Source organism: Crinia signifera, chromosome 9, assembly GCF_055691185.1.
Source record: "Crinia signifera chromosome 9, ASM5569118v1, whole genome shotgun sequence".
Taxonomy (NCBI): Eukaryota; Metazoa; Chordata; class Amphibia; order Anura; family Myobatrachidae; genus Crinia; species Crinia signifera.
In genome coordinates this window covers 33,593,366-33,609,158 of record NC_139225.1, presented here as the reverse complement: position 1 = coordinate 33,609,158, position 15,793 = coordinate 33,593,366, and the positions used below count along the sequence as shown (strand labels likewise).

General features: G+C 49.0%; 1 protein-coding gene across 2 annotated transcripts; it reads left to right on the top strand.

Annotated features, from left to right (window-relative positions):
* Positions 1 to 5,317: 5,317 nt before the first annotated feature.
* ASB6 (ankyrin repeat and SOCS box containing 6) lies at positions 5,318 to 14,940 on the top strand. Of its 2 annotated transcripts, none has more exons than XM_083158759.1 (7): positions 5,318 to 5,388; positions 7,857 to 7,999; positions 8,156 to 8,331; positions 8,913 to 9,019; positions 9,766 to 9,874; positions 11,696 to 11,782; positions 13,518 to 14,940. In XM_083158759.1, exons 2-7 carry the CDS (start codon positions 7,878 to 7,880, stop codon positions 14,189 to 14,191), a joined length of 1,275 nt encoding a protein of 424 aa, XP_083014885.1. In that variant the 5' UTR covers positions 5,318 to 5,388; positions 7,857 to 7,877; the 3' UTR covers positions 14,192 to 14,940. The 2 variants fall into 2 exon arrangements, with proteins under 2 accessions (XP_083014885.1, XP_083014887.1); XM_083158761.1 differs by lacking the exon at positions 5,318 to 5,388 and adding an exon at positions 5,481 to 5,672.
* The last annotated feature ends 853 nt before the right edge of the window (positions 14,941 to 15,793 follow it).

Genomic DNA, 15,793 nt, shown 5'->3' with positions numbered 1-15,793 from the left:
GAATAAAATAGTGTGCTAAGCATAGCATGGAGAGCGCAGCAAGCCATGCAAGGGGACGCGATACACTTTGATTGTGTCCCTGTTAACAATGCCGACTTTCGGGACAAAAGAAAAAGGTGGAAAATCATGTTGACCTGTTGACTGTCGACCTTGCCATTGTCGAACTAATGCTTGTGTCGACCTTCCAACCCTGTGGAACTTAGCCATGTCGACCTATTTTATGTGTCGACCTAAGCAATGTCGACCATCAGCGGTCGACCCAATGACACATACCCGTGTGAAGTTGCCAAAAAGATTAATGGCAAAAGGGCAGTAAATGGGCCAAGAGGTTCTTATCTGCCCTTATATAATCTATGTTTCTAGGCATTGTGGCAAGCTACTAGCGCACTTAGCCACCAGTGATATCATATCTTTATTGAGCAATTTGTAATAAGTCACCCTCTACACAGATAACAGGCCTGATAGCATGTTTCTTTTATTAGCACCCTCCTACATCTGCTCGGCAGCGCCGATTTATACCAGATGGGAGTTATTATCCTAAATACTGTATTAAGCCCAATGCTGTTGGTGGTGCATTTTATTACCTCCACTGATGAGGGCTGTTTGGATTACGGCCAGATGCCCATTTTATTTTATCTTTTATTCCATAAAATTTAATAAGAGTAGAGTGGAAATTATTTTTCTGGAATAAGAACTGTTTTTTTAATAAGTTCTTGCATTTTTCCTGTTCCCGAACCATGCAGAAATGTAAGCAGGAGATGCAAGTGATATTGTTCTCCTTGTGTGGGATATTTGTATTCCGAGCACAGTTATAACAGCCATGTATTAACCCGTAGCGAGATGCGCTGCCCCTGCACAATAACATCCCGGCAGGAGTCTTTCTAAAGAGTCCGCCATATTGGCTGACCTTGCTCATGCCAGATCTCTCTCCTTGGAAAATGCCTCCAAAGTCACCAAGCCGTTACCTCCGTGTGAGGATGGTGTTATCCTATGGGACCAAGATCTGATAAGCAATGCTTTATGGAGGTGGGTGCCTAAGGTCAGACTGTAATCCCCCCTGAGAATAATGGGGACTGCAGTCTCAAGCACGTATCTGGTTATTGCTACATAGCCCCAATACTAGAAATCATGCGGTTCTGTAAGATGTAGGAAAACATGGCTTAACATATGCCTCTAGTCTATAAGTGTATTTCCTGTCTAAATTTTATACTATTTATACTCTGGCGTAACTATAAGCAATATGCCCCCCCCCCCTCACCCCACCGGAAAAAGTTTCAAGACCCCCATGGTACCTGCTCATTATCAGGGGATTCCCCCCTTCCTCTGTCGGCTGCCAAGGTCCCCATTAAAAATGTCCTTCCCAAAATGGCCACCATCTCCTCTAACCTCCATAATAAAGGTATTTTCGGAGTCAACCTGTATGTTTTATTGTGAGTTGGGTACGCAATCTTGCCCATTTCTGTCAAACTTACCTGTACCTGTTTCCAAAGATACCACAATAAGTGTCATCCCATACTTCTAATGTGAGTAGGGTACGCAATCTCGGCAAATTTTGTATTTACACTGCTATTTCTACATGAAAGTAGGAGACAAAGGGCTAAAAGATACCTTTATAGGCGGTGATAACAACACATTCACTGTGAGTGGGGTACGCCATTCTGACTCCACCTTCTGAGTACATCCCTTTGTTTAACTACAGAAAAAGATACCTGTATGCGCTTCCTCGTCCCTCCTTTAGAGGTGTGCGAGGTAGGCAATATAAATAAACTTTCCATCCATCCTGTATCAAGTGTTGTTATACATCTGGAAAAACGTCATAAATCAGAAACGACATCACTAATTCCTATTTCATTATCTTTTCTTCCGAGCAACGCTTACATTCTAAACTACCGTATGTGAAAGAAAGAAAGGAAGAAAAACAAAGAAACGGTGCTCAGGTGGATTTCATCAACATCTTTCTCAATACACCGTGGGACCTTCACATGAAAAAACACTTCATGACAGAAGTTTAACCTCATTTTGGAACTGAAGGGATGTATTCCTTATATTTATTTATCACTTCATTGTGTTGGACACTGTTTCACTTATTTAACTCACTTTTTTTGGCTTTAGGCTGCCCAGCTGACACTGTAGCACAATGTATATAAAGTAATGGTTCCATCAATAAGTTACATTGGCACAGCCATCTGGCAGTCACCTTAAGAATTTGAAACCCCCAGGGCTTCAGAAATTGTGGGGCCTGGGACTGACGAAATAGGCAGGGCCCCACTCTCTATTGTTCCCACTGCACACACTGTTTGCGCATGCGTACTGCATACTGTATGCATGCGCGGTCATTTGCTAATCACCCTTGCTGCCAAAACACTGCGTCTGGCTGGGGGGCGCTCGACGTGGCTACTTGGCTTTTGTTATAACTAGGGACCCATGTATCGTTGTTTCCTCCTCTGGCCCCTGTGTGTGCCATGTCTATTTCTTCACCCCCTGCGCGAGCCATGAATCCCCTCCCCCCTGTATCAGCCATGTCTCCTTCCCCAGTGTCAGCCGTGTCCCCATTCCCCATGTATGAGCCTGAAAGACCCTCCCCATGTAAGTGCCATCTTTGTTGGGTCACATACCGTTTATGTTGGAGTACTAGTGCCCACTGGTGTGCTTGCTGCTCACCTTGACTCCAGGGGCGTAACTATGAATTGGGCACCCCCCCGCTATTAATGGGGGGGGCGCCCCCCCTCCGCAGCACCCCCCATCCCCTACCCGCAGCCTTACCTGTCTTGCTGCCGCTGGTCCCGGCTCCCTTGCTGGCTTCATTCTTCTGCTATGGAGACGGACCAACACAAAATGTCCGCCCCCATACAGCAGACAGTTTCAGAGAACTGTCTGCTATATGGGGCGGACATTTTATTGTGGTCCGTCTCACTAGCAGTAGAACTGAAGACAGGTAAGGCTGCGGGTGGTGGATTGGCGGGCGATGGGCGGGCGGGCGGCAAGCGGTGGATGGGCGGACGGGAGGGTGCTAACTATAGCAACGCAGCCCCCCGGCGCCCCCACATGCACATTGCGACCGCGGGGGCTGCGGTGCTATAGTTACGCCACTGCTTGACTCCCTCCTCTGCGTTCAGAGACAGAATGCATCATCCTCCTCCCTGCATTCTGCTTCCATAGTGCAGCCTGCGGAGAACCTCTGAGTTTAGGTCACAGGGGGGAATGTGGTGTTGCTGCTGATTAGCGCTCCTCTGTCTCTGTCTCTTTGAAACGCAATGGAGCAGGCAGCGGCACCCGGCATAGCGGAAGGAGGAGAGGGGGCTATCTCCTTCTCGGCTCTCGGAGGTTGCACTCCATCAAAGCCACACCCCTGATCCTGCTGCCCACTGAACTGCCTGTGTGAACGGCAGTGGGCAGCAGGTACTCAATCACAAATGAAGGTGGGACATGGAAGGCTAAATGTGTACAGAGGGCTGCCGGACAACCTGCGGGCAAGGCTGTGCAATGTAGGGGGGTGCTGGCGGCCAGCAGGCTATTGGGACAGAGCTGCCCAGGCCCTACCCTCTGTTGGACAGTTGTCCCCATAGCACCCCCCTGATGGCGGCCCAGTACCCCCCCCCCCTCCACAGAACATCGGCACAGGTGATAGCTAACAAGCCTGGAATAAACTAGGCTTTTAGTTTATTCCTGCAAGGTGCCCCCCAGTCCTGGCGCCCTGGGCTGCAGCCTAATCAGCCTATTGGATAATCAGACACTGAGCAGTGACCCTGTAATAATTGGAACTACCTATGGGAACAGGAGCCACCTCTCTAAATAGTCCACCCATTATTTGAAATACAAAATTACCCAACATGTGGTAAGTAGAGATACAAATATAAAAAAAAAAACACTATCTAAAAATATATTTTTTTATAAAATTGTCGTTTGTCTGTCTTTTTTTTTTCCTTAATAGAACTGTGAGTGTTTTTTTTTTGGGGGGGGGGGTTCATGATTTCTGCTTGCTGCCTCCTGAGTTGGTGAGCCCTTGTGCAGGTTCCAACCGGATATACCATACGTCCCAACTTGAAAAAAGCAAAGTGGGACTCCAGGCGCCACGAACCGGCATGCTCCCTGTAAGAGTGTGTGGCCTATTCGAAAGGGCACGTGGCTTCGCGGGGATGATGCTCCCGCAAGGCCACACCTCTGTTTCACCACCTTGAGGGTATGACCAGAGCTCTGTGAGCTGCTGACCATACCACCTGTCCCCCTGCCTGCCGTCAAGAGACGATGTGCACATGCGCACAGTGTCTATTCCTCGGGTAGCACGGGGTGGGGGGACTCCCAACTCAGTGGCGTAACTACAGCACCGCAGCCCCCGCAGCCGCGGGGAGGCGCTGGGTAAGTGCGGGCGCCGGGGGGCAGTGGTGCTATTGTAATGCACCATCCCCCGCAGTCTATATTCGCTGCGGTGGTCCCGGCTCCCCTGGCTTCATTCTGATGCAATTGCGACGGGCTATCATAAAATGTCCGCCCCCATATAGCAGCCAGTTCTCTAAAACTGTCTGCTGTATGGGGGCGGCCATTTTGTGATGGTCCGTGTTTCATAGCATCAGAATGAAGCCATGATGGGAGCCGGGACCAGCGCAGCGAATACAGGTAAATATGCGGGGGATGGGGGGGGGCATGGGCGTCTCGAGTGGTGGTGGGGGTGGTGGGGTGGCGGGGGGGGGGGGGGGGGGGGTGCGTGTTTTATTATCGGCGGGGGGGGGGGGGGCGCCAAAATGATAGTTACGCCGCTGTCCCAACTACCCCCTTACCACCACCACAGGTTGACGAGAACATGACACCAGCACTGCATTCCCAGGGACACCTCTATTGCGCATGTGCAAATCACTGGAAAATGGCTGTGGTGGCCATTTTCTCAGTGATTTTTGAATATGTTTACCAGGCATGTCCAAACTGCGGCCCTCCAGCTGTTGTGAAACTACACATCCCAGCATGCCTTACAATCGTTTTAGCATTCCCTAATAGCAAACTGTGGCAAGGCATGATGGGACTTGTAGTTTCACAACATCTGGAGGGCCATAGTTTGGACATGCCTGATGTATACATTCTGTCATCCCATTCCTGCACCAATGCTCCAGTCATTCGGATTCATGCAGCGTACATCCTCAGAATCCTATTGCTGTTATCCTACCGGCGCCCTCTGCTGGACAGAGAGTGTATATCCTCAAAGTCGTATTACAGTAATCCTACCGGCGCCCTCTGCTGGACAGAGAGTGTATATCCTCACAGTGATATTAGCGTTGTCCTACCTGCGCCCTCTGCTGGCGAATGCGCAGCTACGCCCCCTTTCCCTGGAAAGGAGACATCTGATCCTCGCTACTTCCGCTTCCGCTGCTAGGAGCTGTGTGCACTGTGCTGCAGCCGGTGAGACAGAGGGAGTTGCTGGGCGGGGGCACCGGGTGTGCGCTTGGTAGTGGCCGGGTCCCATTAGCCGCTTCCGGCATTGCGTCGTACATACTTATTAAGCGTCATTAGTGTAATTGATTCCTTCCCCCCCCTCCTATCATGTATTATGTGTAAATTACATTTATGCTCCCCAACTTTGGACTGTGCGTTGCGCGCTATATGCATGTTCTATATACTCTTATCATCTGTGCTTCCTGTATCATCTGCAGTGCCCAGCCTGCCTCTGTGATGGGTATCCCTGTGTGCGTATAGTTAAGGGCCCCTTACACTTGTGAGATTTGATCCAATTTGAGTCAGTTTATCTGACAAAATCTGATGTGCCTGTCTGACAATCTTATGTGCCTGATGTGTAGGACACAATCCACAATCCCTTGCCATTGGAATAGATTGAACCCCCTGCACATAGGATAAATCTCGAGTCAGTCAGGTTCAATTTGTTGAACAAGTGTAAAGGCCCCCATACCCTATACGATTTGGGCACGATTTCACCCGATTCGGATTAATTGGGCCATGAAATCGGCCCAAATCGCATGTTTTGACATCCCATCCGATGCGTGGTCCCGTGCGCATCGGAGTCAGGCAGTCGGACCGACTGTACATGAGATTTTACTAAATCTTATGTGCAGCCTCCGGGCGGGGGACGCCAGAGCCGGGCAGAGTCAGCGGCTGCAGATGCTGGGGCGGGGGCGCTGTAGAGCCGGGCTGGGGACACAGGCAGCGTGTGGGGGTGGACGCCGGTGAACTGACGAGGGAGCTGGGCGCAGGAGGACCGGGGACAACTCTGCAAGGAAAAAAAAAACATTACAAATGAATGGGCAGCCAGTGATTGGCTGAGAGAGCTCTCAGCCAATCAGCAATTGGCTGAGAGAGCTCTCAGCCAATCACTGGCTTCCCATTCATTTGTATTGTTTTTTTTCCCTGGCTTGCAGTGCAGAGCGAGTCCCCGATCCTCCTGCCCAGCTCCCTCGTCTGTTCACCGGCGTCCACCCCCACGCGCTGCCTCTGTGTCCCCAGCCCGGCTCTCCAACGCCCCCCCCCCCGCCGGCTGCCTATTTGACAGCTTACCATGCCCGGCCCCTCGCCCGCTGATTCTGCCCGGCTCTCCCCCTGCAGCTCCCCGGGAGTTTCATATGATAAATCGCCATGCGATTTATCATATGCAAAACTTGGCACATCAAGTGCCTCATCATGTGTGAAACTTCCCGGGGAGCTGCCGGGGAAATCAGGTCCGACTTGTCCCTAGGACAAGTCGGGCTAATGTATGGGGGGCCTAAGGGGGCCTTAACACCACATCTGTGCCCGTTCTATACTGTTAGGATATTAGCATTCATTTGCTACTGATCTTATAACACAGGTTGCTGCTATTCAGTCGGGATACATTCGCTAGATCGACTCAGTTAAGGTTGACATACGTTGGGTTGACAGGGCTTAGGTCGAAACCAGAAGTAGGTCAACATGGCTAAGATCGACAGGGTTGAAGGTCGACACAAGTGTTATGTTTACAGTACACTCAAATGGTCGACATGGGTGTTTTTTTGCCTCAGACGTCGACACCTTCTAAGTGTACATGGCTCGCTGCACTTTGCACACTATGCCGTAGGGCAGGGCTGGGCAATTGCGGCCCTCCAGATGTTGATGAACTACACATCCCAGCATGCCTTGCATCAGTTTCAGCATGGCCACATACCAAAACTAATGCAAAGCATCCTGGAATTTGTAGTTCATCAACATCTGGAGGGCCGTAATTGCCCAGCCCTGCCGTAGGGGATGGTAGTATATGAATAGGTTGACATACCTATTTCATACCCTACCATCCACCACGGTGTGAAGGGAGAAAATAATAGTGTGCTGAGAGCAGCGAGGCGTGGCGAGCGCAGCGGTACACTTATGCAGCCCACACACGCACCGATTCCAGCGTGCGTTGTGGGCTTAACTAGCACACACAGCATCGCATCGTATGCCTTGTGCATACGATGTGCATGCGATGCGATGCTGTGCTAGAAAAAGCTAGTACAAAAAGTATGTGCAGCACATACTTTTTGTACTGTACGATGAGGTGCCGCGGGAGCGCGCACCCCATCGTACAGCATCGCACCGCCGGCATCGGCGCGTGTGTGGGCCGCATTAGACAGTGTCCATGTCGACTTAGTCGACATTTGGGACATAAAGTGAAAAACTCATGTCAACCTTTAAATTATTGACCCTTCCATTGCTGACCTAATGCTTGTCGACCTTCCAACCCTGTCAACCTTTAGCCATGTTGACCTACTTCAAGTGTCGACCAAAGCCCTGTCTAACATCAGTGTTTGACCCAATCAATGTATGTCGACCTTAATTGAGTTGACCCTATGACCCCTAGATGTGCCCTCAGTATTCAGTAGCTATGTTTTGTGTACTCACTATGGTTCTACACTGCCATCCTACAGGTTGAAGACAAAGCTCCCAGCATGCCTTTCCTCCATGGCTTTCGGAGGATAATATTTGAATACCAGCCACTGGTAGATGAGATTCTAGGAGCAGTGGGTGTACATGACCCAGAGCAAACGGAGGCGACGCACAGTACTGCCAGGTATGTTACACATGCATGCTTCTATAAAATACATTCTTTATTGCTCAGAGACCAATGTAAACATAGAATCATATTTGGTCTATAGCTATAAATGTTTAATATGTGGGACACGCTTTTCCTGCGCACCTCAGGCTTCCTGTTCCGTTTCTTCCTCAGTTTCCTGTCCAGCGATAAAGACAAGTTCCTAGCTCTCAATGAGTTGCTGGAGAGACATTCCCAGTCTGCGTTTTACCAGGAGGGGATAAGCTACTCCCTGTTAAAGGTGGCTGAGCTGGGACTCGTTCCTGCCGCGGAAATACTTCTGCAGCACGGCGCAGATCTCAGCTTTGAGGGTAAAAATGTGTTTAGGAGTCATTGTGTATATATTGGTATTCACTCTATCACCTTGCACATGTCAAAACCAACAAAGTTCCTGCCTAGGGTGTCCCTCTCTGCTCTGGTGCTTTTAGCACATGCTGGTCTATATTAGTGCTGAGATAGAGACCAGAGTGTGCTAGAAGCTCCAAAGTAGAGATCGACACCCTAGGCAGGAAAGAGGAACTCCATTAGTGCTAGAATGAATAAATAAAATAAAATTATATTAATATTATTACATCATTTTTTTTTTCTGGGTGAGCTCCAAAGATTTAGCTACCCTACATCTATCAGTGCTGCCCGGTCTTGGATTACACCATAGGCTCTTAACATCGGACCTCAAGACCCCAAACAGTGCATGCTTTCCAGGTCTCCTTGCAAAGTCACGTGTGAAATAATTGGCTCAATCTGTGAATCTTTTAAAATGTGTAATGAGTAATGACTGCACCTATGAACCTGCTTGGTGACCTGGGTAACGTGATCTGTTTGTGGTCTTATGGACTGAGTATTAGAACCACTGGAGACTTGCTGGGGTTAAGGAACATTATTCTCCTTCCAGATCCTGTGACCTATTATACCCCGTTGCACATCGCAGTCCTGCGGAACCGGCCTGACATGGTGGAGCTTCTGGTACAGAGTGGCTCTGGTATAAACAAGCGAGACAGGGTGAGAAACGTCCTCTGTTAAGTGGATCTGTACGTAATGATGTCACAGGCTGCGCAGTCCCATCGCCAAATGAATAAGCTTCTATGTACACTGCCCATGCTGGGGATTCCATTGCTGTGGTCTGTGCAAAGCTTAAGGCCCCCATACGCTAACTCGATTTGGGCTGATAAAATAGGGTCAGTGTAATGTCCCCTCAGGTACGATGCGCTGTTCAGTGTGCACCGGACCTGATTCAGAGGACCGCATGTGATGGATTGTATGCGACGCAGCCGCCCAGGAAGGGGATGGGCATACACTGCTGAGAGAAATCCCTGTAGTGTATGCCCAGCTTAAGTCTCCTGCATGGAACTTGGTTGATTGGATGTGCAATCAGAGTTTCAGCAGCCCTCTGGCTTCTCCAAATTGGGTCCTATGTTATGGGATGGTATTACGATCCCGGCTCTTCGGATGTGGCGGTCAGAAGACCGACGGCAGCATCCCGATGGACAGGACCTCAACACCCTTCAAGTAAGTACAGAAACCCTACCTCCCTAACCCTCCCTGCCTGTTGCCTAACATTATCCCTGCGCAGCTACCTCACAACCAAGATGCCAACAGTCAGGGTCCTGGCACCAGTCTTCTGACCACTGTTGGAGTTTTGGAGCCGGGATTCCAACTGCCCACATTCCGACAACCAGTATGCTAATGCTTAAATACTCTGCTTTATATCTAAACACCGGAACGCTCACTGTACGTTCTCTCTTTAGATTCATGAAAGTAGCCCCTTGGATTTGGCTAGCGAAGAACCAGAACGCCTTCCCTGTCTGCAGCGACTTCTGGAGCTTGGAGCAGATGTGAATGCAGCGGACAGAAACGGTCAGTAATTATGCAGAACCTGTCAGCCTATGTCACCAGTGTATCAGGAGATTATTCCACAATCTCAACTATAAAGAGATCAGTGAACCACCAGTGGCCAGAGCAGGCAGGAGTGGTCAGAGGAATAGGTATCACTGCTAGTATGAGCTACTGGGTAATGGTCTGGTATTAATACCACAAATAGCATCGGGTGAGTGAACTGTGCCAATAATATGAAACGCGGTAGAACAGGGGTGACCAAATTGGCCTTCGGAATTTACCAATAGTCCGTGTTTTCCAGGCCACCTCATCACCACCTATCGTCTGTCTGGGAGTCTTCCACCCCCCCATCTAGCGTGCCTAGCCTGGCTGGGAGTACTCAAACCCCCCCCCCTCCCAATCTGGCATGCCACGTCTAACTGGGGTTCCCCTGTGGCGACATGGTTACCGTCTAGCATGCATCAGATACCACCTTCCTAATTATCATTGCAAATTGACCTGCCCTCAAACCTTTTTTTCTTACCAGGCATTTGGGGGGGGGGGGGAGGTCATATAAAAGCAGCAATGGATAAAGTGTAGGAAAGCAATAGCGAATTGTTCCCCAAACAGATCAAATCCACTTGAACCTACAAGCGGCAATACATTTGTAGGGTCAGGATAATGAGAGCCTAAAGCGGGCCCACTTTTCACACGATTCCGATGGCTCCGCCAACTCGGACAGCCTCCCGGCAGTGAGGAATGGGAACGCATACAATATATACCCGGGCTGTTCAAGGGACATTGCATGCGACTGCTCCCCTCAGAAAAGTTGCATAGTGTATGGGGGGGCTTACACCTTGGTACTTGTGTATTATCTGGAAGCCCGGTTTTTTCATTGCATGCCACTACTTAAGGAATGCAATGCGATTTTTCATTGTAAAGACCCGATTTTTAATTGTATAGTCACCCATGGGTGATTTCATACCCCCACTATCCAACAAGTTGATTTTATATAGTGTGGCGAGCCCCGCGGATTACTTTACATGTATTCTGCGTCCCCTCGCTGCGCTCGCCACGCTTCGGGCTCGATGGCTCGCCACACTATATAAAATCAACTCCATGCGTAGTTGGATAGTGGGGGTATGAAATCACCCATGGCTGACTATACAATTAAAAACCGGGTCTTTACAATGAAAAATCGCATTGCATGAATTGTATGCCACTATATTGCATGCAATGCGATACAATGAAAAAATCGGGCGCCCAGATATTACACAAGTACTTACACCTTTGACAGCAGCCGTTACCCTGTTACCAGGACTCCTTAGTGTACTGTACTATAGTTAGGCAGCAAGATCACGATGCAGAAAGTTTGTATCAGTTATAGTGATCATTCATTTGTTAAATGTATTAAGGTTGAAACATTTTCTGAAAGTATTTTGCTCAGTGTGTCAGGCCTGAGATCCTGTGTCTTTGTGAAGCTTGTGAGACATTGGCCTATAAATCTGATGAAAAGTGGCAAATCACATTTGTTTTAACTCCGATCCAATCAAATGCGCTTACCCGTGTGCATCGGATTGAAGCCCCTAGATCGCAAGTACTGCGCTATAGATTTATCGGATTGCATGAGATATATCATATGCAAAAGGACCACATACATACAAAATATTGCATGCGATCCCTCACACAAGTGTATGGGGCCTTTAATCTCTATGTCTACTCTTTGTATAAATCGCATTATATTTCAGCTTTTACTTCATTATCTGAGGTTTTGTTGCGGTTTTTCCACCATACTTCATATTTCTCATTGTTCTAACAATCTTACCGGTAACGCGTTATGTTTGTTTTCTCATTTTTCGGCAGGTAAGACTGCGCTTCTACATGCACTGGCCAGCAGTGACGGGGTCCAGATCCACAACACTGATAATATCCGGTTGCTATTGGAGGGAGGTAGGTTATCCTGTCCCCAGTTTATGATGACTGACACAGGGCAATTTCAGGTAATTTACTAAGCAATCTAACTAGATCGCTTAGAAAATGCCCCTACATCGCCCCGTGTGTACAGTAGGTGCTATATCAATGTGCAGCCCTGTGCATCGCTATCTCCCAACTACTTAGAATGCTATTCAGGGCCAGTGTTCTCACTGGAGAACCCTAGCCCTGACAGATCACTCATACCCCTTTCACACTTAATACAAAACAAATTAACACACAAAAATATCCCGGGTTTTAGCACATAATTGCGCATCAACCCAGGATTTAGCTCAGTGTGAAAGGGTCTTGAAAGGATATTCTACCCAGGTCCTGACCTGGGTAGATTCCGGAATCGACCCGGGATGCGGTCAGTGTGAATGGTCCCGTACACAGGACTTTAAAAAAGGTGCTAATTGGAGCTTTCTTGGGCTCACAAATGCTGATGTCATCTTTCAGAGCCCTGGAGTCCATTTCTAATGACATGCATATGTATTTGCAGGGATTTCCCGGGATCAGTGTGAATGGGGCTGTCCCGGGTCGATCCCAGGTCTGAGTGCAGTGTGAAAGGGTACATTCCCGGGTAGAGTCCTGGGAAGCATCCGGGAACACATTCCCAGTTATGACCCAGCTCTGCGAGTGTGAAAGGGGTATCAGTGGCACATCTCAAGTGCAGCAAATCTCCCTGTGTGTAAGCCCCATTAGACGAGCAGCTACATCATCCAAATTCTGCATACAGCTTGTAGTGTTTGCTCTTCATTGTTCTGCTAATTATGGTTACATTTAGATCCTGAGTCTGGTTCACTTGCAAAAGCAAATTCACTCTTTAATGGACAACACCATTCTGCACTGCAGGTGGGGCAGATGTATTCGGGGCGGGGGCTGAAGTCATGTGATGTCAGCCGCCCGCCCCAAGCAGGCATCGATATGCCTGTGTTTGCAGGGGTATGCCCAGCGTTAGTGATGGCTATCATTGCCATCAATGGCAATAGTGCAACGAGCCATCGATAGTGTTAAAATATGCAATGAATGACCATCGATATTTTTAACTATCATTGGTCATTCATTGTGTTTGACTGATCGGCCTGGCAGCCAATCAAAACACAGGGGTGGTGCTTCATGGATGTTGGGGGCGGAGCTATGCTCAGTACCCCGGCACTGTTTTGCTGTGCCATAGATGGAGGGAAACTATGTGGTTCTCCGCCATCGATGGCAAAAGTATTTGACATCGGCCATAAACCATCAATGATTTTGAATCGATGGACAATGGCCATCCCTACCTGTTTCTATGGGCGGAAATTTTTTTGTGGGCATGCCCATAAAACACTAGGTGGTCCCCTGCATCCGCCCATCTCAGAGAGAACGCCCCAGCAAGTGTGAAACTCGCCCTCTCCGGGGGCTTGCACATGCGCATATTCGTACATGCGCTAACCCCAAACAGCAGACGGGACAGCGAATTCGCCCCGCACGAGCGGTTCTGAATTGCCCCCATTGTAACAATAAAGTATCCTGAATGCAGATGCGCTCTGAATGTAGAACTCGCCCTAGGCTGCTTTAGCGGGTGCGGGTCTACGTGGTCATGCACAAGGTCGACACTGGATGGTAAAGTATGCAAAAAAAAAAACCAGTGAAAACCTCATGTGGACCTGTACTATAGGAATGTGTGCACTATAAATGCCGGACCGCTGTTTACTTGCAGTGTTTGCCTGTTTAGGTGCAGACGTGAAGGCCATGACCAAGGACTGCGACACCGTGTTCTCCAGTATCATATTCCTGCTGGGAGAGACCGTGGGATCCGATAAAGAGGAAGCAAAGCTGATTAATCGATTCTGCTTCCGCGTCAGCCAGTTGCTGATGGCCCACGGCGCGGACCCCAGCGAGTGTCCGTCCCACGAATCCCTCACACACACGTGCCTGAAGAGCTTCAAGCTCCACCTCCCCCTCCTGCGCTTGCTGATGGAGTCGGGCGCCTCCTATAACTGCTCCCTGCACGGCCCTTCCTGCTGGTCCGGCTTCCATATCGTCTTTGACAGGCTCTGTGCGTACCTGGGCAGCAGCGAGGACTGCGACTCTGTGGAGCTGCTGAGTACAGCTGAAAGTGTCCTGGATCTCATGATCGCCCAGTCGCCACAGATTATTCTACCCAGAAACTTTCATATCAACACTGCGAGCTGCAGAACCCATGCAGACAAAGTGGCCGCCTTACACCAGTCCCTGAAACAGATGGAGCAAGCGCCCCCTACACTAAACCATTTGTGTAGGGTGTACATTCGCCAGAGGCTCAGGCCCTGGCCTTTAGATGTCAAAGTGAAATCCCTGCCCCTACCAGACAGGCTCAAATGGTATCTTCTTATCAATCCCATTGCTTCCTGTGAGGATGACTTATAGGGGACTGGTCCACTAGGAAAGTGTGTGGGGGGGGGGGGTAGTTCTTGTAGACTTCACACACATTGCTCAAAGCGTTTACAACAAGCCTTGGCTTTTACAGTGCAGTGGTGGATTCCGTAATGTCTTAGGGTCCGATGTAATAAAATGGAGAGTGATAAAGTGCCAGCCAATCATCTCCTAACTGCCATGTGACAGGCTGTGTTTTTTTTTTTTTTTTTTAAAGTTGGGACCATTGATTTATGACCAATGTCGAATACTTTTGCCATCGATGGGGAGAACCAGATAGTTTCCCTTTTAAAGTGCTGGGCATGGAAAATAGCCCCACCCCCTCAAGTTCTGATTGGCCCATGGGCTTGTCAGTCAGAGAAAACGGATGATCACCAATAGGTAATACTAGTGATGATCCATCACATGGTTTGTTACGATTGATGGCTGGTTCCAGTATCGGCATCGATGGCCATACCTAGTTAGGAGCTGATTGCTTCATGGTTTATCACTCTCCAAGGCTTCGTACATCTGGTCCATAGTGCGTAATCCATGGAGGTTTCTCCAGGCAACCAGATTCTAGAAGCTCATTTCTGCATGTGTCACATTCCCCAAACTCCATATTTATTCCAATAAACAGAGAGATGTTTGTGCAGGGCACATTATCATTATTTACTTTCTCGTGTTAATTATCATCTATTATGTAATCTCTGTAAGAGCGGATATTGTCAGGAGTGATCAGCAGGTAATACAGACTGGTGAAATGTGTCTCTATAATCCTTTCTTACTTGCTTGGTAACGCAGCAGCCTCTGCCAGGGATAAAGGAAACTGTAGAACTTGGACAGTGGTGGTTAACCGGTTTTCTTTTGTTTTCAGGTATTTACAAGCTGGGGACACTTATTATATAAGGTCCCACGGCCAAAGCATTACCTCTGTGGCTGGTCAGCCTGGGCTGGGTCACTGGGGGAAAGGGGACCAACCCAATAAATGGGTCCCCCCGCCCCCTCCAGGGCGACACCGGCCTGGGCTGAAGCCCGACGCAGTCCCTGGCGCTCCAGGCTGATAATTAATAAAACCATTGGTGGCCAGTGGCCTTATACAGTGTGTCGTCCTCAAAGCCGCTCATCTGCTGGTATTACAAGCAGATTAACGGCTTTCCCAGTGATGATGTGGGAGCGCACAGCAGCGGGGCATACACACTGAGTGGCTTTTCGCCGGTGCTGACAGCAGGGGGTGGATGACTTTGCATAGCCGTCCATCTTCTGGTAATACCAGCAAATGAACGGCTTTCCTGGCGATGTTGCGGGAGCGCGCAGCAGCGCTCACCACTCATCTTTGGGGCATACACACTGGGCGGCTTTGAGCTGAAACATGCTGTTTTGAGCATCTTTCAGCTCAAAGTCGCCCAGTGTGTATAGGCCTTAAGATTATCTTTCCGACCTGGTTGGTTGAAACAAAAATGTGGTAATGTATGGAAGCAAATGACAATCATCCATTTGCTCCCAAACAAAAACAAACATATGGATAAATTTGTTGCATGGAATTTTGGCTGAACGACCATTGTTTTGTCTGTCTTCCACTGACTGGGAGCAAAGGATTGGCATTTGTTCTCAAAT